The 23,402-nt window shown below is 33.7% G+C and overlaps 1 protein-coding gene across 1 annotated transcript; it reads right to left on the bottom strand.

Annotated features, from left to right (window-relative positions):
- Positions 1 to 784: 784 nt before the first annotated feature.
- Positions 785 to 15,723, bottom strand: LOC126713544 (laccase-15-like). Its single transcript, XM_050413301.1, has 7 exons — positions 15,352 to 15,723; positions 15,060 to 15,211; positions 12,629 to 12,873; positions 4,152 to 4,277; positions 3,405 to 4,005; positions 2,945 to 3,303; positions 785 to 1,265 (listed from the first exon to the last, which is right to left on the bottom strand). The coding sequence occupies exons 1-7, from the start codon at positions 15,475 to 15,477 to the stop codon at positions 1,078 to 1,080; spliced, it is 1,797 nt and encodes a 598-aa protein (XP_050269258.1). The 5' UTR covers positions 15,478 to 15,723; the 3' UTR covers positions 785 to 1,077.
- Between the last annotated feature and the right edge of the window lie 7,679 nt (positions 15,724 to 23,402).

Genomic DNA, 23,402 nt, shown 5'->3' with positions numbered 1-23,402 from the left:
CAGCCTGCAATAGAACCAATTTCACGTTTGAACTGTTGGTTTTTTCAATTTTTACCGAACCAGTTCCATATCCGGTTTCTGGTTGAATCGGTTCAATTGGCCAATATGGTTAGGTTTTTAAAACCACGACCAAGAGACCACCATGCACCCTTGGCGTGATGGTCACTCCACGAGTATAAGTGCTTATGGGGTGTGGGAGGTAAGGGCCGGATTCAAATCTCTAAAAGAGAGCTTCACACATATATACACTTAGATTAAATTATTGTAGTATAATTTCTATCTTATATAAAAATAAAAAATAAAAAAATAAAAAAATAAAAAACCATGGCCAAAAGTCATATTTAACTGAAAGATTTTTGGAGTTTCCAATGGAGATGTCCAGAGTTCAAAACCTCCCTCCACCATTGTCTTAAATATTGAATTATAAAAAAAAAAATAAAAAATAAAAAAAATGTCTACTATAAAGTGATTTCAAACTAATTTATAAGACAGTAATTTGTAAAATTAATAATTAGATTTTATGTTCTCTAACTATCTACATAGATACAAAACATTTAACAAAATACCTCAGAAAATAATCCAAGTCACCAACGTAAATCAAGACTTCTGCCAAATTCAAGTAATGTAAAGTTAAACACCACGTTTATGGAAAAATAATGAAGCGGGATCTTTTGGATAATTGTATACTAGGAGTAATGTCTGATCAAGCCTTCAAATTTTGAACTTCAGTGAGAAGCCATAAAAAATGAAACTTATATCTGCTAATTATGATTTCATACATATGTAGTCAAAAAAGCATTTGATGAATATATAAAAATATTACACTTAGGAGCACTTGACTTAATTCTTTTCATCAAAGAATTATTGTTACCAATTAATTCAGAATAAATAATTTCGAACACAAGGCACAAAATTGGAACTCTAATTTAAGTTTCTTTCAGTTTCACCTATTATTTTATATATATATATATATATATATAGATAATGTGAGTTTTCACAACTCAACGATTCTTCATTAAATTCCTAATAAACCTAATAATTATCATTATTCATCACCCTATTTTAATCCATAAACCTTCAATTAACATCTCCCAGAGAATCGTCAAAGTCCTCAACCCAAGTGATGTAGGGTAGCGTACAAGAAGGCATATTAGTTGGAGGAGGGCGAATACTTGTCTCGGGTGTGCCACCGTTCTTCACTATCATTACAGTATTCATGCCCCAACTAAGATGTCGATCAAAATGGCAGTGCCAAAACCATACACCTAGTACATGTCATCCCTTGTTAGTATAAGTGTCATTATTTCTGATTTATATACATTACAACAAGTAATGAGATTCAAGACTATATATATAAAAAGTTAGTGTAAAAAAAAATCGTCATAAAATAATTTTAAAAAAAAAAATCAATAAGTACGTATTAATAAATAAAATGAAAAAAAAAAAAAAAAAAAAAAAAAAAAAGAAATCATAGTCCATACACAATTATATAAAAAAATCATATTTAGAATTTTAAGTGAAATATCCTTTTTTTTTTTTTAAGTAAAAGTGAAATATCTTAGATTTACAGTCTATAGATATTAAAACAGAATCATGCATAATATATGCATAATTAGAAAAAATAATAGCCTATCAACTATAGCTCTATATATCAAACTCATTATTCAAAATTCTCATAAGTTAAAAAGCAAACTTTATCATATATAAAACAAGGAAATCTATAATTATAAGTAGATGCTAGAATAAATTCTCATCTATAAATAAAACTATGCTTTCATTTACTAAAAAAAAAAAAAATATTATATATCTAGCATCTAATTCCAAACCTCAAACTACCGCTAACTCTCCACCACCCAAAAAAAAATAGTTAAAAAAATTCAAATTTGAGAACCAAAAAAAAAAAAAAAATGATGAATTGATGATGGCGACTAGAGAAAGATCTAAGTTTCAAAAAATGCTGAAACTAAAAATTTTGACACAAAATAGAACTTTCAATTTGACCATCGAAAATACCTTTTATTAGGTTCTACGCACAAAAACAAAACAAAATAAATGTTGATTTGAAGGGGTTACTTTGTTCAATGCCATCTTAGTTAAATCAACACCCATACTTTTTTTTTTTTTTGGAGTCATATAATAAATACAAAAAAACTTATGGTTGTATGTGGGGTGTATATATCTCATGTATCCGTCAATTTGTAAGGACGAGTGAAAGAAAAGAAATACAAGAAGTAAATAGTTGTCTTCCTCTCTTACTCCACTCTCGCTTCCTTGGAGCGCTTTGTGAGTGTGAATTGCTTCTTTCAAGTGGTGTGTGAGTATTTGAAAGTGTGACTGTGTGAAGGCCCATTAATTTCCAACAACTCATAGCAAATTATCCCTCCAAAAGTGAAATATGATACATGAGAGTACAACATGTTACAGTGTTATCACAACATGAACTTACATATACAAATATTCTTTTACAGGCATCTTGTGAAATGTGGAAGATCCTAAATTGCTACCCCAAAAATATAAGACAATAATTGTCTAACTTCGTTAATTTTTTGTGTATTTTTGCTATTTAATTATAAGTAAGGAATTTTTTTTTTTTTTTTGGTAAACTAAGGAAATTCGACCATTGGATCTAAACCCCATAGAATGAGACATATTGTGAACTTAAGCAAGGGAATTCAATCCAGTTCTAAATTTCACAAGAGAAATATTTCTCTCTTGATTTTAATATTGTGCGTTTAATTACTATGTTTCCTATATATACAGAGTAAATTTGTGGAATTGGGGTAAACTTTTTCGCAAAACAGGGACTAAGTGATAGCCTAACCCAAGATCAAAAGTAAGAGCCAGGTCAAGGAGTGGTACAAAACTAATTAAGAGCCAAAGATCACGTAAATCTTTATTCTTTTTCTAAATTAGTTTAATTTTAAAGCAAAGCTAAAGAGCTTACCAGGATTACTTGCTTTGAATCTGATGGTAGCCCATCCATTTTTTGGCACTCCTACGGTATTCACTTCAAGTGGATCAACCAGGTTATAGGTTTTGGGGTCAGTCTCATTATTGAAATTTCCATAACCTGATCCAACTACATAAAAGCTGTACCCATGCATGTGCAGTGGATGATTCTCTGATGCATTCAATACCTCAGTTCCTTGAAATGTTATCTCCACCTCTTCATTATAGTTTAGTACCTTAGCCTTGGTCCCCTGAATTGGTATCGTAGTATTCATTGGCAAATCCGCCTGAGTGAAGTTAAACATAGATGGCGGCCAGTTTGGAAAATCTGTGGTATAAATGCCACTCAAATTCCTGTTCCATATTTTGAAATAAGGTTATGATAAACTACAAGTACTTGCAAACTAAAAAAAAAAAAAAACATAATTTTGAAAGGATAAAAAAAGTGGGAGTACCTATAATAGGCAAGCAAAATATCAGTACTTGGGTTCTCAAAACTTATGTTGTTTAAGCTTGATACAAGCCTATTTCCATCGATCCCATCACACGATGCATTTGGACAGAGAAGCTGGTTCATAGAAACTGTGATGTACATTTTCACAGTTACATTTAGCGGGACATCTACCGGGTGTTCTTTGCTTGCTAAGCTCCGTAGGCGGTCCAAAAATCTATTTGCACTAAGAGAGTCCTCGTAGGAAGGAAGGAGATAAGGGATGAATGGAGAATCTGGGGCAGTATAGTTGCCACTATACATAAGAATGGCCGTAGCATTTGTCTGATCATAATCTGTTACATCTGGCCTAGCAGTGTCATATTGTCTAGTTTCAATGTAGTAGTGGCTCAAAGATTGGTTTGCTGTCAATAAGACATTCATTGTTTGTCCCGGGCTTATCATTACGTAATCTGCGATTATGGGTTTCACATAGTTCCCATCCATTCCAACTACGGTGAGGCTATGATTAGCAATTGCAAAGTAGAGCTCAGCATTCATGGCAGCATTGACTATCCGTACAAGATATGTCTTGCCATAATCTACCACCCAACGGTAAGTTGATTCTGTATCATACAAATAATAACAATCGAAGAAATTTATGGGTCTTTAGTCTTTTCCTTATGATTATATTATAAAGAAAAAACAAATGTGATGCTTTGAAAATTAATTTCTATGATTTGCTACAATACTTCATTTTTTTTTTACTTACCTCGAGAGCATGGTAACAAATCTCCCGGTTGCCCATTAATCACATAACAATTTGAACGGGGTGTGTCTGCACCAGTTCTGAGGTCCTCAGCTACCAACTTATTAACATCTTCAGTATACCACGATCCTGCATTTACAGTGTATGTGAAATAAAGTGATATTAACCAAAACAAGACAAAACAAAAGCTTCTTTCTTAATTTGGAGACTAGTGATAGGATGTATTGTGTTTCATAATAGAGATCTAGAGGATTATATTTTATCAATTAACCATTAGACACTCGAAGGTTATGAATACTTTCAGAAACAACCATAAAAAATAAAAATAAAATTAGAATTAGAATGAAGAAAAGTAAATTTTGTTTCCCTCAAAAAAAAAAAAAATTGTTTTGTTTTTGTTTTTGTTTCTCTCAAACTTTAATTCCCTAAAATTGTCAGATAATTTTTCCTGGAAAAGCTATATAATAAGCAAAAGTTTTCTAAACTAAAGGTCTTCATCTTTATGGCAATACTCCTCTTGCAGTTTGTGTGACACTAGCAAGGTCTTCTTTATCATAATGACCATGTCATCCTCTCCTCACATCTGTTCTTCAATGCATTGATCAAAAACAAGTTGTTCTTCCATTCTTGATCTTCAAATTCCTCAACTAACAAAGCTTTTCCTTTCGACAACATTGGTTACTTGCATGTTTCAGCCTTGAGACCAATCTCTTCACATTTAAAACACTTGAATACTACACCAGGTTGATTCTTGGCAGCTGCCTTGGTTGAACTGTTGTGGTTTGCTGCACTGGAGCCTTCTTCTACTTTCTTGAAGGGCTGGTTCCAAGTCATGGAAAAAGCAAGGGCCGCACCACTTGTTCTTGCATTTGCAACAGTGAATTGTGCCTTTCTTGACATTTGATTTTCAATAAGGCTCTAATGAATGTCTCACCTGCTGACCAACAAGTATGCAAGCAAAGAACATCTTGAATGTGGTTCTTGAGATCACAAATGATCTAGCTGTTAGTGTGGCTTGAATTTTGCCACAAGCCCATAAGGCCCAACCAAGCCCAATCCGGCCATAAAAGTGACCTAATACAAGTTGAAAAAGGAATCCCACTCAGCCGACTTTCATAAAGTAACATATATATATATATATATATATATATGCTTTATCATATGCGGCAATATTGTAGAGAATTGATTAAAGAAAAATTCCAATTAACCTAGTGAGCAAGCCGCATGAGAGAAAATAGAGAAAAGAGAGGCAGTCAGCTTCTATTCTTATTTTTTCTGTGAGAGAGTGCTAGGGTGTAATTGAGATTTGGGTTTCTTGAGAGTGTTCTTGTGCACTATTGTATTCTCCCTGATAATAGTGAAATCCCTGCAACTCCGTGGACGTAGGCAAATTGCCGAACCACGTAAATATTGTCTTGTGCGTGTAATTATTTTTCTTTGGCGTGTGTTTTCTCTATTTATTTTGTTTCTCACAGGTTGGGATTTTTGGTTAAATTCCCTACAACTGGTATCAGAGCCTAGGGTTAGGTTTGAGTGGGAGCAATGACAGAGGAAGCAGGAAAGGCGTCTGGAATAGAAAAGTTTGATGGCACAGACTTCGCGTATTGGAGGATGCAGATTGAGGATTACCTTTATGGGAGGAAATTGCATCAACCGCTTCTAGGGGAAAAACCTGAGGCTATGAAGGCTGAGGAATGGGCTCTTCTTGACAGACAGGTACTAGGAGTTATCAGGTTAACTCTGTCTAGGTCTGTTGCACACAATGTTGTAAAGGAGAAGACCACAGCAGATCTGATGAAAGCTTTGTCTGGTATGTATGAAAAGCCGTCAGCAAACAATAAGGTGCACTTGATGAAGAAACTGTTCAATCTGAAGATGGCAGAGAATGCATCAGTAGCACAACATCTGAATGAATTTAATACTATCACAAATCAATTGTTGTCTGTAGAAATTGATTTTGATGATGAGATTCGTGCTCTGATCGTCTTGGCTTCTTTGCCAAACAGTTGGGAGGCAATGAGGATGGCAGTAAGCAATTCTACAGGAAAGGAAAAACTCAAGTACAATGATATACGAGATTTAATTCTGGCTGAGGAGATTCGCAGAAGAGATGCAGGTGAATCCTCAGGATCTGGTTCTGCCCTAAACCTTGAGACAAGAGGCAGAGGTAATAACAGAAATTCAAATCGGGGCAGATCAAAATCCAGAAATTCTAATCGGAATAGAAGTAAATCTAGATCAGGCCAACAAGTACAATGCTGGAATTGTGGGAAAACAGGTCACTTTAGAAATCAATGCAAAAGTCCTAAGAAGAAGAATGAAGATAATTCTGCTAATGCTGTAACAGAAGAGGTACAGGATGCATTACTTCTTGCAGTAGACAGTCCACTTGATGATTGGGTTTTGGATTCAGGAGCTTCGTTTCATACCACTCCACACCGAGAAATCATACAGAATTATGTTGCAGGTGATTTTGGTAAGGTGTATTTGGCTGATGGTTCAGCCTTGGATGTTGTGGGTATGGGAGATGTTCGAATATTATTGCCCAATGGGTCTGTTTGGTTACTGGAGAAGGTGCGACATATTCCTGACCTAAGGAGGAATCTGATTTCTGTTGGACAACTTGATGATGAAGGGCATGCAATACTATTTGTTGGTGGTACTTGGAAAGTTACAAAGGGAGCTAGGGTATTGGCTCGTGGAAAGAAAACTGGTACTCTGTACATGACCTCAAGTCCAAGAGACACAATTGCAGTTGCTGATGCAAGTACTGATACAAGCCTATGGCACCGCAGACTTGGTCACATGAGTGAGAAAGGGATGAAGATGCTGCTGTCAAAAGGAAAACTATCAGAATTGAAGTCCATTGATTTTGACATATGTGAAAGCTGCATCTTAAGAAAGCAGAAAAAGGTGAGCTTCTTAAAAACTGGCAGGACACCGAAGGCTGAAAAATTGGAGTTAGTACACACTGATTTGTGGGGGCCTTCTCCAGTTGCATCCCTTGGAGGTTCAAGGTACTACATCACTTTCATTGATGACTCAAGTAGAAAGGTATGGGTTTATTTTCTGAAAAATAAATCTGATGTATTTGAAACCTTTAAGAAGTGGAAGGCCATGGTTGAGACAGAAACAGGTTTAAAAGTAAAATGTTTGAGGTCAGATAATGGAAGAGAGTACATAGATGGAGGGTTCAGTGAGTATTGTGCTGCACAAGGAATTAGGATGGAGAAGACCATTCCTGGGACACCACAGCAGAATGGTGTGGCTGAGCGCATGAACAGAACTCTCAATGAGCGTGCTAGGAGTATGAGGTTGCATGCTGGACTACCAAAAACTTTTTGGGCTGATGCTGTTAGCACTGCAGCTTACCTGATAAACTGAGGACCTTCAGTTCCCATGGAGTTCAGACTTCCTGAGGAGGTTTGGAGCGGTAAAGAGGTAAAGTTTTCACACTTAAAAGTTTTTGGTTGTGTTTCTTATGTTCATATTGATTCTGATGCTCGTAGTAAACTTGATGCAAAGTCTAAAATATGTTTTTTTATTGGCTATGGTGATGAGAAATTTGGCTATAGGTTTTGGGATGAACAAAACAGGAAAATCATCAGAAGTAGAAATGTGATATTTAATGAACAGGTTATGTACAAGGACAAGTCAACTGTAGTGTCAGATGTTACAGAGATAGATCAAAAGAAATCTGAGTTTGTCAACTTAGATGAATTGGCTGAAGGTGCTGTCCAGAAAAGGGGTGAAGAAGATAAAGAGAATGTAAATTCACAGGTAGATCTGAGTACACCTGTAGCTGAAGTCCGCAGATCTTCCAGGAACATTAGACCTCCACAGCGTTATTCACCCACTTTAAATTATCTCCTGTTGACTGATGGTGGTGAGCCAGAGTGTTATGATGAAGCCTTGCAAGATGAAAACTCAAGCAAGTGGGAGTTAGCCATGAAGGATGAGATGGATTCCTTGTTGGGGAATCAAACATGGGAACTGACTGAATTGCCAGTAGGAAAGAAGGCTTTGCACAACAAGTGGGTATACAGAATAAAAAATGAGCATGATGGTAGCAAACGTTACAAGGCCAGATTAGTTGTTAAAGGATTCCAGCAGAAGGAAGGCATTGACTACACAGAGATATTTTCTCTAGTTGTGAAGATGTCAACAATCAGACTAGTATTGGGAATGGTGGCTGCAGAAAATTTACATCTTGAGCAGTTAGATGTGAAGACAGCATTCCTTCATGGTGACTTGGAGGAAGACCTTTACATGATTCAGCCAGAAGGGTTCATTGCTCAAGGACAAGAGAATTTAGTTTGCAAACTAAGAAAGAGCTTGTATGGCCTAAAACAAGCTCCTAGACAGTGGTACAAGAAATTTGACAGTTTTATGCACAGAATTGGGTTCAAGAGATGTGAAGTTGATCACTGTTGCTATGTTAAGTTTTTTGACAATTCTTACATCATATTACTGTTGTATGTGGATGATATACTTATTGCAGGGTCTAGCATTGAAGAGATTAATAATCTGAAGAAGCAATTGTCCAAACAGTTTGCAATGAAGGATTTGGGAGCTACAAAGCAAATCCTTGGTATGAGAATCATTAGAGACAAGGCTAATGGTACATTGAAGCTTTCACAGTCAGAGTATGTGAAGAAAGTTCTCAGCAGGTTCAACATGAATGAAGCTAAACTAGTGAGCACACCCTTGGGTAGTCATTTCAAACTAAGCAAAGAACAATCACCGAAGACAGAAGAAGAAAGGGACCACATGAGCAAGGTGCCCTATGCCTCAGCTATTGGCAGCTTGATGTATGCTATGGTGTGTACAAGGCCAGACATTGCACATGCAGTGGGAGTTGTGAGCAGATTCATGAGTAGGCCTGGAAAGCAGCATTGGGAGGCAGTCAAGTGGGTTCTAAGATATCTGAAGGGTTCATCAGATACATGTCTTTGTTTCACAGGTGCAAGTTTGAAACTGCAGGGTTATGTAGATGCTGATTTTGCTGGTGATATTGATAGTAGAAAGAGTACTACTGGGTTTGTTTTTACTCTGGGTGGTACAGCTATATCATGGGCTTCAAATCTACAGAAGATTGTTACTTTGTCTAGTACAGAAGCTGAGTATGTTGCAGCAACTGAAGCTGGAAAGGAGATGATTTGGCTACATGGTTTCTTAGATGAATTGGGTAAGAAGCAGGAGATGGGCATTCTACACAGTGACAGTCAGAGTGTAATCTTTCTTGCCAAAAATTCAGCTTTTCATTCAAAGTCGAATCACATACAGACAAAATACCACTTTATCCGTTACCTTGTTGAAGATAAGTTGGTAATGCTTGAGAAGATTTGTGGATCTAAGAACCCGGCAGACATGTTGACTAAGGGTGTCACTATTGAGAAGTTGAAGCTGTGCGCAGCTTCAATTGGTCTTCTAGCTTGAGGACAGGAGGATGAGTTGCAGGGATGAGGGATTGTGTTATGGAGGATTGTGGTTGATGTTTGCAGCTTGTGAGCCCTTAAGGGCTAAGGTGGAGCTGATGGAGGAGTTTGCTAGTGTAGCTCGATCAATTCAAGCCAAGGTGGAGATTTGTTAGTGTGGCTTGAATTTTGCCACAAGCCCATAAGGCCCAACCAAGCCCAATCCGGCCATAAAAGTGACCTAATACAAGTTGAAAAAGGAATCCCACTCAGCCGACTTTCATAAAGTAACATATATATATATATATATATATATATGCTTTATCATATGCGGCAATATTGTAGAGAATTGATTAAAGAAAAATTCCAATTAACCTAGTGAGCAAGCCGCATGAGAGAAAATAGAGAAAAGAGAGGCAGTCAGCTTCTATTCTTATTTTTTCTGTGAGAGAGTGCTAGGGTGTAATTGAGATTTGGGTTTCTTGAGAGTGTTCTTGTGCACTATTGTATTCTCCCTGATAATAGTGAGATCCCTGCAACTCCGTGGACGTAGGCAAATTGCCGAACCACGTAAATATTGTCTTGTGCGTGTGATTATTTTTCTTTGGCGTGTGTTTTCTCTATTTATTTTGTTTCTCACAGGTTGGGATTTTTGGTTAAATTCCCTACACTAGCCACAATCTGCTTATCAGACTCAACCAGATCCACCCTAGGCGTTAATTGGTAGAATGCATCTGCATAATCCTCAATAGAACCTATTTGCCGTAGCCCTTAGGTTATGCAGATTGCTATATAGAGGGTTGACTGTAATAAAAGGGCTAGAACTGCTCCCTAAACTTCATTTTAAGGAGCTCTACCTCTCAATTTGACTGCTACCAACTTAACTTTCTTGTTATCAGGAACTTCATGGTAATTAAACCCCCTTTCCACATTGCAAATCCAATCCATGAACTAACATGGAAATTTGTAGCTCAACCTCAAAGTTCATCTCCCACTTAGATTCCTCCTTGGCAGCCACATATTGTTCTTAGACATGAATGTGTCTCCTCAATGGTCTCCCAAATGGATTTTCCTCATGGTTTTCACCATGTTCAGTTCCATCTTCTCCCTCGAGCTGAAGTTGAAACCTATTTGTGGCTTCAGTCAAGACATTAATTTGCCTCCTTAGAGCTTCAATTTTTGGATCTCTCATGGGATGCTAATCTGAGATTGTTTCTTGATCATCTTGAATCTCAGGTTCAGGCACAAAATTAGCTTTCTTGAAGCCTCCTCTTCTGGTTTTGTCACCTAGGACCATTATTGCACTCTCACAATAGTTTCAAATATCCAAAGGTAGCTATTTTGGTTAGTTTTTAGAGGGAAAGGCTCAAGTGTAACAAAACAGTTTCTGTAGAACGTGGTTGCTGATGAATAAGATGAAGGATAGGGAAAGAACTTTAGACTCTCATACCAAAATGATGCAAACAAGAAAATAGGCAAGTAGGAATTGAAATGAAACCAAAGACTAAGTTGTTTAGAAGCACAAGAATGCAAATTCAACTCTTCAAAAACATTTTCTTGGAAAATAGCAGTTGAGCTAAAATCTACGCTCATCCAAACTAAAAGTAAAGTAAATCCAAAAATTCTAAACCGTATAAAATACTACAACTTTTGCTATAACTGTCCACGTAGCAGATTATGAATAGTGGAGAAAAAGTGGTGAATCCATTTGAAAGTAATAGGCAGTCAGCAGTTGCCATATAAGATAGTTGAAGCAAAACTTGCCGTATAAAATACTACAACTTTTGCTATAATTGTCCACGTAGCAAATTGTGAGTGGTGTAGAAAAAGTGGTGAATCCATTTGAAAGTAATAGGCAATCAGCAGTTGCCATATAAGATTTTTTTTTTTTTTTTTTTTTAATAGTTGTCATGTAAGATAGTTGTAGCAAAACTTGTGTCTTTATATGTCCTACTAGAATTACTCTAGGTACATTAATGGGCTATGAGGAAAATTCTATGGACAAGAGAGTACCTTAAGAACCAACGGGCTATAAATGTATACCTTAAGGACCAATCCTTAGGGCACAAGAGAGGGGTCAAGGAAAATTCCGATGGACAAGTCTTATTAGGGACATATAACCAAGGGAAAATAATATGGGTATGGAGTTTTTTGACTACACACTATTTATGATGCATTTGGATTTGGGTTGTTCCATTGCATTCATTTGTTTTGTGAATTTTGAGTTTTATTCATTATTAGATTTTAGATTAATTCAAATAATGATATACTTTTGTGTTTTTTTTTCTTGATACTTAAGGTATATTTGGTAAACTGTAATAAGTACTGTAATATAATGGTTATTCCTATAGTTTAGCTATTCAGTAGTTTGGTTATATTTTTATTATAGGGAATAGTCATTCCTTATGAATAGACAATCTTTAAAATAGGGAATAACTATTCATTTCTAAAAGGGATGTAATAGCTACTCCTTAGTAGGTATAATAATTTCTACAATTAATATATTTCTAAATAAACAAACTTTCCATATGCACATTACAATTATGAAAATAAAAAATCATAAAAAATAACTAATCTCTCTTTCAAATTTTAAAAATATTATTTTTTAAGAAATATAATTATATGAGTAAGATATTTCCTAAAATATATCTTAAATTTGATTTAAAATGTTTTCATTCCCTTGTCTTTATAGTTCTATTATTGTGTTGTCACCAAACAAACAAATAGTAATAAGCATTACATTACAACATTTTGTATTCCTTGTAATATCTATTTCTATTCTTATGTAATTACCGTTACAGTCTACCAAACGTACCCTTAATGTATTTAACATTAAACAAAAATGAGACTTGCCCTAATAAAATATATTTTGCCCCTAGCCCTTAACAAAATATAACAAAATCGAAATCTCTGTAGGAATTTTAAAATGTGAATGGTGCCATTGGTCAAATGGTCAATTCAACGTTAGTTGCCTTCTAGTATTAACTCTTCACAAAAGGCTCCCTAAGATCTTAATTTGATTTTCAAACGTTCTAAATAGGGAATAACTTAAAATTGATGTACCTAGTATGATAATTTCTTCATCATCAGGCATCGGATATGGAGTAGTTGTTCCTTCACTAGGATAAATAACTATGGCACCATGGACACCTGATCGTGTCCAGTCACTGTGAGCATGCCACCAGAGGGTTCCTTCTTCATTAGAAAAATTGACTTCATATGTAAAGTTTGAACCTGGTTCTATAGGACATTGTGTGATGTACTCCGGGCCATCAGACCATGGATTTCTTGGTTGTTTTACTCCATGCCTGCATATAGCAATAATTTATTATTATTTAATCTTGATGTCGTTGAGCCTCTTCCTTTTTTAATTAGGTTAAAGAAAAAAGGAATTAAGAAAAATAAATGTAAGGTGAATTTGATACCTTGTGGGTGCTTTAAAATTCAAATCATGGCCCTTCAAATTGTGCATGTGATGTGTTTGTGGATGTGATATTTATTATTAAAGGATATTAATAAAAGGACAAAGCTTGACTCCAAATATGTTTGAAATTTTAGGTTCCCACTACCAATAGGAAGACCACATTTGTCATTATTATGTGCACTGCACATGACTCACTTAACCTAACCAAGTAAGTCATGTGCATTACACATAATAGGCTACATGTCATATTTCTATTAGTTGTTGGAGCCAACCTAAATTCCCTATAAAATTTTAAAATGACTAAAACAACCTCAACACAACCAAATTGGCTAAAATACTTTCATAATACTCTAACCATGTCCAAATGACCAAAATACCTCCAAAACCTCCAAAAATACCCATAAAACCTCCAAAATGAAATCCACATGAAACCACCAAACTAATGAAAATACCCATGAAACCATAAAATTGGCCAAAATACCCCTAATCTTAACCTTCAAAATGGCCAAACCACCTAACCAAATACGTATCAAGGCTTCCAAATACAAAAAATTTTTTTTTTTTTTTTGAAGCGCGTTTCATCGCTGAAATATACTTTCAGTGGGTCTCATGCACTGTTCAAGGGACCTATAAATCTCTTTTTTCAGCAATTTTTTCATTAAAAATAGGTCTCACAACACTGTTCACACATTTAAAAATTATTTTACTACAGTATTTTTAGTTTTCAGCAAAATAAGCGCAATTCAAACGAACCCTAAATCAAAAAAAAAAAAAAAAAAAAAAAACCGGGTACTCTCTCTCTCTCTCTCTCTCTCTCTCTCATCAACGACCAGGTCCATGTCAATCTCCACACCTCTTGAGTCTTCCAAGCCCAACAAAGATCTCCGCCGTTGAAGCAAGCCAATCTCTTTTCAGTTGATGGGTTCCACAACCATTTCTTCTTGAAATTCAATAGTGGGTTGAGTTCTATGGCAATTTGAAGCGATTCAAACTCCACCATGTAAAATATCATTTTTTGAGAATAAGGCTAAGATTGGTTTTGGTGGCTAGGGAGTGGCTAAGATGGACCTTGAAAAGAAACTTTTAAAATAATAATAATAATAACTCCCTTTTTTGTTCTTCATCCAAGTCTTAATTGTTATTGCTGATCTAGGATTTTTTTTTTTTTTTTAATTTTGGAAACTATAAATGGGATAAAGACTGGATTTTTTTTTTTAGTTACCCATTTAAATTTAAGAAATTGATGGACGATTCATTATTAGTTTGTTAGCTCGAAATGTAATTTTAATGTCCTTCGTCCTAACAGAAGAAACTGCCTGCATTTCTGATATTATTCTTAAGAGTCTTTGTAAAGTTTTCTTATTCTTTTGATTAATGAAATTCAGTTACCGCTTCTCAAAAAAAGAAAAATGAAAAAAAAAAAAAGGGAATTTGTGTGTTAGATTTTGATCATCACGTGCTGAGTAATATTGTTCGTTTGTTTGTTTTTTTAGTTTTAATGTAATATGACATGGCAGTATAGGTGGTAGTTGATGTGGCAAAAAAATAATATTTTATTTGAGCTGTTAATCATATCAATATTTTCTATACAAAATTTAACAGCAGATACCAAATTGACACAACACTGAAAATGTTAGGAACCAAATTGATACAATCAAAATGTTAAGAATCAAATTGACTTATGATATAAAGGATAGGGACCAATTTTGTAGTTTACCCATAAATAAATTAGGTGACCTATTTTTTGTTTATTTGAGAGAGGGCTAACTTAAAGTTAACCCCAACAAGTAAAATTAAATACATTCAAATTAGTCTGTTAATTATGATTTCATCATGTGATTATGACGTGGAAATTTCTCCCACATTTTAAATAATGAAAATTTTATAATCTACTAGTCCGAAGACAGGCTTTGATTAGTTTATGACTCATTGATTCAAAAGAGAAGAAAAAAAAAAAAACAGACTAGCGAATTTCTTGTTGGCTATTGCTAGAAATAAAGCAAAATGCTGTTCTTAACAAAATTAAATTATACTTGAAAATTAGGAGAGAGAGAGAGAAAGAAAGCGAACCAATGAATTGTGACACCATAATATCCTTGATTGTGAACATTGACAAATACAGTATCCCCTTTGTGAACACGAATCACAGGTCCTGGAAAGCTTTCATTTACAACCAACATGCTTTTTGTGCTACATAGTCTTGTAAAATTTTTCTCACGCAGCTTCAAGAGGAAAAAAAATATAGGAAGAAGAAAAACCAGAATAAGAACAACAGTTTATATATACCAGAAATTCAATGGAAAAAATGTGGTAAGCATAATGAAACAATGTTTAACACTAAAACAGTGGGTTTGGGACTTACAACAAAGTCGTAATAATGTACATCAGCTTCAGCCCAACGAAAGAGAAACCAATTCAGGCTAGCAAGCAATAAGAACTTTGAGAACAGAGATATCCTGTTCAACCCAATTCCTGTGTTGTTTTCCATTCTTGCCTTTCTGGTATTGGAAAATCTTGGGCCTTGGTCCTCCTTTTTGAAACAAATTACACTGACCTCACAATTGGCAGATTTTTATCGGCATCCATTCCAATGTTTAGATGGTATGACTTCTTGTTACAAAGGTTAGTTGGGGGACTTTCAGATCTAGAGCACAAGGAAAAGTGGTTTTGTTAGAATCTAATTGTCCAAACTCCCAATTCCATTTCTAGGTACAGTGAATGTGATTTAAAATTGTGAATATGCCCTGTGCAAAACTCTACATTGAATTTCGAGGCTGAGGGTCAGCAAGATGTTTGAGTTTGACAGTTCCCAGGCCCATTTTGTACCAGAAAAGAGCAGTGTCAACTGTCAAGTGAGTACTGCACACTGACACTCGTGCACATATATAAAAAATTAACTAAAATCATAATTTTATGTATGAAGTCACAATAGATTTTTAAGTCACGATTTTATTTCATTTCTTTTTATACGGGTGCAAGATTTTGCGTATCAGCGTGTGTGACAAAATTTTTCCTTTAAATAAAAGAAAATCATTATTTCAAACCTGTTCACACTTGTGTAAAATGTAACATCGATGTCTACTACATTTTACACATAATAATGCATATGGAGTGTCAAATTTTTTTACGTGAAATAATCATGGTACTTAAAATAAAATATGTGTGTGCGAATGTATGTGAGAGAAATCATAGTCAAATTTGATCTCTTAGGCAAAACTTAGATAAATCATCTTAGATACAATACATTAGATTTTTCAATTAAATTTAAATATATAATTATACTGATCAATGAAATATAAATAATTTTTACTTTTCCAAAAACAACTAAATTCAATTCAGATATATGAAAAATCATATACAATCAAATATAGCCAACAAATTTTTGGTTAGTTGGAGTAATTTTTTCCACTAGGGCTGAATGTTCGCTAGCAGCCTGAGACAGTTAGCTGTTTGCTAGCATGATCCGTGGTGGAACTGATTCATATCGTAAGGCGGGACCCGCTCAGTTTACAAAATTCCAATTTTTTATTTTGCTAGAGCTCTCTCTACATTGTTCTGTCATGCTTGCCTATCTCATGATGGAAGGATTTTAAACACGGACAATCATCTTCCTCCACATTCCAATGAATTTTTTATTTAACTTATCCTAATTGCGATTGCAAATTATACATGCATTCTAACCTAATACTACTTAATTAATTTGATTAGCACTCACATCTTGAATGTAAGAAAATTGTAACCATTAACTACTTTTACATATTTTTTTCATAATATATATATATATATATAATATTTAAATTTCTAAAATTGTAGTTGTGACAAGTAGCTATACTCTTCTTAAGAAATTGGTATACTTATTGTTTAAAATTTGAGTAAATTACATAATTCATCAACTGTTTAAGGTTATTTTCAATTAAATCCTATATTTTAAAATTTTTCAATTGAAGCCAATAATTTTTTAAATCCTTTCAATTTGCGCTCTTACTAAGTCACTATTATTACTAAAAAATCACTATTTAGTATTTACTAAATTGGTGATTTCTCAATTAATGTTGGAACTTTCAAGCATTGCTTGTCACAAGTAGATATAGCAAAAGGATTGGGTCACTTGGGTTCGAGTTCGAACCAATTGAGTTCAAGTAAAAAATGGATTGTTCTAAAGGGGTTTACAAAACTTATAACCCTAACTCAATCTTTCAAGGTTGGGCAAACCCAGTATAACCTATAGTTTTTTCAAATGAAAAAAAAAAATCTTTTGTTAGGGTCATATTTTATGTAGTTGGCATATCTTATGACAAAATGTACTTGTATTTGGGTAGTTCTGAGTGGATTCAAGAATATCATGAATTATTTTTATAGGATTTTACAAGTGGTAGCATTGAAGACATGAAGACTCCACAAAGAAACAAGTGGTAAAAGCTAAATTTGCAGGTCCTGATACCTAGCTCGACACCTTCAATCTATCGAGATTTAATGAAAACCTCGATACCTGTCTCAATCTATCGAGCTGACGAATTTTAGAATATAGCTTGCAATGTTTTTATTTTAATTGGCTATTTGTTTATGAGTTTGTGTAAATCTAATAGGAATAGGAGAGCCCATATAAAAGGCTCATTAAGCTCCTATTTAAATAAGGTGGCAGAGAAAGAAACTTAATCTTAGAATCGTTCATAAGGTTTTCTTATTGAAACACTAGCCTACATCTTTTGAACTTGTGATTTCAGAATACAGAAGCAAGAGATCTTGTTGTGACTCTTGTGCGCCTTTGGATTCTGTACCAAGCAAAGTCTCTGGCACCAACAATTGAAAATCTTATTGGTGTTTTTATGTGAAGTTACTGCAAATCAACTACAATAATCAAAAGGGTTATTGTGAAATTAGTCACATATTGGGATTTATGCAAAACAATTAGTCACAAATTGGAGATTTGTGCATTGAAGAAGTCTTCTACAAAATCAAGTTCAATTGGGGATTGGAGCAAATATTCAACTGTAGGTTGGTATTTTGGGATAGACTTGGTAATGATAAGATTTCTCATACTTGTAATTATTTTATTCTTGAATAGTGGATTATTGGGAGTGATGACCTGAAAATCATTTGGTGAGGTTTTTGCTTTGATGGTTTTTCTCATTAGTTAACAAATCACTATGTCGAATTTAATTTCCATTGCACTTCAGATTATTTGATGATTTGTTTGTGCCTCCACGCTATTTGCATGTAATTTGACTAAATTAATCAACTTGAGTAATTGAATTAATTAACTGGAGTTAATCTATATAACCCAATATCTTTGTCTTTCTTCCAATATAAATAAGAGAACAAATAAACCAAAACACTCAAAAATAAATATTAAATAATACATAAAATCTTAAATTTATGTAGTCCACGTTAACAATACATAAATACTTAAAGGTTATATAGTCCAAAGTTGTTCATTAAGCTTATCATCACCACAAAAGAATTGCAAAACAAAAACTAGATGCGAAACATATCATGTTACCAACCTTTAAAGGTACATCTATTGCATGTAAAGTATAAATAAAGTTAGTTTACCTACAAAGATAACGTAAAGGTTAAAAAAAAAAGTATATAGTTTATATAATTTGCATCTCATACTACTCAATGTTAGTTGTAGATTGAGCCGTGAAAATATTCATGCTTTAGAATTGCATCTCAAGTATCAAGTAATTTTGTCAATAATTTTATCTATAGTAAAAAATTTTAATATAAATTTAGTATACAATGAAAATAAGTCCAAAAAAAACAAATTGAAAACTGATTGATATCTTAACCTGATGATAAAGAGCAATCATCGTAAAACCAATACCATAAGTTAAAATTTATCATATCTATAAAGTTGAATGGTTTTTGGCCAATACCAATACTTTTTTTTGGAAGCAAAAACCAAAGTCAACTCCAACATATGTAACATAAGGGAACCTTAATAGATTAAAAAAGCCATAGCAAATACTACTTCTTAAAACCAAACCACGAAGAGAAAGAGACAGAGCAGAGCTTTGTTTTAGGGTTTTTTTTTTTTGGGAAAATCATTTGTAGTAGATTTTTGAAGATGGTGAGCAAGACAGAGGAGACCCAAGTGGACAGTGGAGGAGGAGGGGCTTGGGAGTACCTCTACATTTTCTTATAATTGATACGTTTGTGGTGTTATGGTATAAATTTGTCAGATTACTACTGTTTTCAATGCCATTGATGTCTGAGTTTTAGTGCTCTCTTCTTTCGTTTTGTTGAAAGTGGAAAGCACATGGAGATAAAAGTTTTATATATTTATTTATTAATATATATATATATATATATATTCCCAGTTAGCATTAGCACAATTGAAAGTTTGTATTGTTGATATAGAGAAATACAAGTGCTACGATAAAGTAGTTTTAAAAAAAAAAAAAATTAAAGCTTATGTTGACGTGGGGTCTGATAACAGTCTATATGTCAAGAAAGTTATATTTTATTTTAACTATTAGTCATGTCAATATTTTCCATCAATTACTTAATGGCCGGGATTATTTTAACACAATACCAAAATGTTAGAGAATAATTTGAATATTACTAAAAAAAAAATTTATATTTATGACCATTTTATAATCGGATTAAATATTACCTTCAAATATATGGAACCAACTTCTAGTACAAATTAAAGATTTCACATTGTCTCACAAAAGACAAGAACAATATTGATTATTGAGTTAGATTTCTACTTTCAAAACTAAAAGTGAGAACACGAATTGACTAAGGGTCTGTTTGGATACCATTTATTACTGAAAACTAAAAATGAAAAATGAAACCACTGTAGTAAAATATTTTTTAAATGTATGAATAGTGCCGTGAGATTCATTTTTAATGAAAGTTTTGTTGAAAAAAGAGGTTTGTGGGTTTCGTGAACAGTGCACGAGACCCATTGACAGACGCTAGACGTAGCTAAAAGCACGTCACTCATTAATTCGACCGCAAATTGTTTTAAGAATAAAATCTTAAACTTCTTTGTTTCAACCCAAAAAAAAAAAAAAAAAAAAAACATAATATTTGCTTTAACAATAAAATCCTAACCTTATAATTAAATTGAGGAAAAAAAAATCTTAAAAGGTTAAGGCTTACGAATCACTCATTAGTTTATTCTATTGGTCTGTTTGGGAACAGTTTATTTAATTGAAATTGAAATTTTTTTTGCTGAAAGTATATAAAATAAAAAATAAAAATAAAAAAGTTAAAAGCTAGATAAATTGTATAATGGGACCCCTGAATAGTACCAAAATATGCAATAAGACTCATAAATAGTACCAAAAAAAAAAGTTAAAAACTTAAATAAGCTAATAAGCTCATGCCAAATGGGCTCGTAACATCTTAGTTGTGAGAAAAGTAATAGTTTTCTATGGAAAACGCATTAATCCGTAAATAGTCATTTTGAGTTGTTTTCAAGACACATAAATGTAATTTATTTGAAAATCAAGTTAATTTATTTTAATTAATAGGCATGTCAATATTTTATTGTAAGTTATTAATTGTTGATTTAAAGTCCATGTCGTGGTTCCTTAAGTATAGTCCAAGTTTTAATCCATTGCATAGGTAAAATAAGGGAATCTATTGATATGACATATGTCCCAATTGCTAGAATATTCCAACCCAAGACATCATATAGTGATATCGCTCATGTGGTGTCACTAATTCTTATCGAAATCACATTGGGGCTTGTTTGCCACCCTAACTAAAGGGTTAAGATCCTATTATTTAAACCCCATTTTTCTCCTATTCCAACGGCAATGATCGGTAGCTCTTTTGGAGGCACAAAAACCCTTAAGAATCCTCTCCATCTCCACTGCCTTGTAGAGAGAAAATCATCCTTGCCTTCCCTCATTCCACTCATGTTTCATTTGTTTTGAAGTAAAATATTTTACATATAAAAAATTTTACATGTAAAACATTTTTAGGTGTTTAATATGACATGTAAAATTTTTTAAGCAAACCATAAAACTAGTGACTCCACCATCAGAGCCGTTGGTACCAGAGGTCTGGTGACCTGACCATAGAAATTGACAGTCAAAACGATGGCTCCGGTGACTGACCTGCCAACGACTACCATTGCAACAGTGTCTCTGATGACCAAACTGCTAGCACTGATGACCGAAACAACATCTCTAGCCATTAGAAAGGTGGCTTTGGTTATCAAACCTCTGACAACTGTTGTTGAAACAGTGTCTCCAGTGATCAGACCACTAACACCCTTCGTTGAAGTGACGGCTCCAAGTTCAACCACTGGACCGTTGGAACTGCAGCTCCAACTACCGAGACTACTGCTACAGCTACAAGATTGCTGGTACAGATTACCCAACCCACCAACCTGTTGACCTAATCACCAAATGTGATAAGGGAAGCCATTGTATGTTTTTATAAAATAGTTTACCAAAATTTTAGAGGTAAAATGTTTTATAATTTTTTATAAAAAACTTTCTGGTTAATGAAAAATATTTTATGAATTTAATCACATTTTACCAGTAACCGGTAAACAAACAACTGAAAATGAAAAAACATTGTGCGTCAAATAAAGGAGCGTCCTTTGACATAAAAACACCACACTAAAAAAAAAAAAAAAAAAAAAAAAAACACACACACACACACACACCACACTCACTGCCTCTACAGCTACCCGAGAGTCTAGGGATGGCCATATCCATTGGGTAATGGATATCCAACCCTACCCGATCCAATTATTTTGGGTAATACCCAGTTCTTAATGGATAGAAGGTAATTGGGTAGGGTTTGGATATTATCCAAATATTTTAGGTAGGGTTTGGATATTACCCATTTACCCATTATTACCTAAAACCTAAAAAATGACTGAAATACCCCTGAAACCTAAAAATTACCAAAATATCCCCAAAACATAAAAAAATGACCGAAATACTCCTGAAACCTAAAAAATGACCAAAATACCCTTGAAAACTAAAAATTACCAAAATACCCCATAAATCTAAAAAATGACCGAAAGACCACTGAAACCTAAAAAATGACTGAAATACCCTCAAAACATAAAAAATTACTGAAATACCCCCTGAAACCTAAAAATGACTGAAATACCCCAAAACCTAAAAATTTCAAAAATATCCCTGAAACATAAAAAATGATCGAAACACCCCCCGAAACTTATAAAATGACCAAAATACCCCTCAAACCTAAAAAATGACCAAAAGACCATCGAAACCTAAAAAATGACCAAAATACCTCTGAAATCTATAAAATAACCAAAATACCCTCAAAATCTAAAAAATGACCAAAATATCCTCGAAACATAAAAAATTATCGAAATACCCCCTGAAACCTAAAAATGACCAAAATACCCCCATAAACTTAAAATTACCAAAATACCCTCTAAACCTAAAAAATGATTGAAATACCCTTGAAATCTTAAAATTACCAAAATACCCCATAATGACAAGAATACCCCTAAAATCTATAAAATAACTGAAATACCCCCCTAAATATAAAAAATGATCGAAATACTTCTGAAACCTATAAAATTACCAAAACACCCCGAAACCTTTAAAATGACAAAAATGCCCCTAAAACCTATAAAATGATAAAAATACACCCAACCCTAAAAAATGATTGAAATAACCTTGAAACCTAAAAAAAGACCAAAAGATCCAAAAACCTAGAAAATGACCCAAATACCCCCAAAGCTTAAAAAATAACTGAAATACCTCCGAAACCTATAAAATTACTGAATAGCCCCAAAATATAAATATTACCGAAATACCCTTAAAACCTAAAAAATGACAAAGATGCCCCCTGTAATCTAAAGAATGACTGAAATATCATTAGAATAAAAAAAATGACCAAAATAACCCTAAAACTTAAAAAATTTCCAAAATTCCCTCAAAACATACAAAATGACTAAAATATTCTTAGAACCTTTAATCTTGACAAAAATACCCTCGAAACATCCAAAATACCCCAAACCTCTATTTTGGTAATTTAAGAGGTTACAAATGTATTTTGGTTATCTTACAGGTTTAGGGGTATTTTGGTCACTTTAAAGGTTTCAAGGGTGTTTTGGTCATTTTAGATATTTTCTAGGGGTATTTGGTTGTTTTAGAGGTTTAGGGCTATTTTGGTTGATTTATAGGTTTCAGGGTATTTTTGGTAATTTTAAAGGTTTGGGGTTATTTTTGGTCGTTTTAGAGGTTTTGGGCGTATTTGGTCATTTTGCAGGTTTAGGGCGTATTTTGGTAATTTTATAGGTTTGAGGGTATTTCGGATATTTTTTAGGTTTAGAGTGTATTTTTACCATCATATAAGTTTTAGGGGCATTTTTGTCATTTTATAGACTTCGGGGTATTTTGGTCATTTTATAGGTTTTAGGAGATATTTTGGTCATTTTTAAGGTTTACGGACGGGGTA

This window comes from Quercus robur, chromosome 2 (genome assembly GCF_932294415.1).
Source record: "Quercus robur chromosome 2, dhQueRobu3.1, whole genome shotgun sequence".
Lineage (NCBI taxonomy): Eukaryota > Viridiplantae > Streptophyta > Magnoliopsida > Fagales > Fagaceae > Quercus > Quercus robur.
This window is presented reverse-complemented; position numbering and strand designations above follow the sequence as displayed.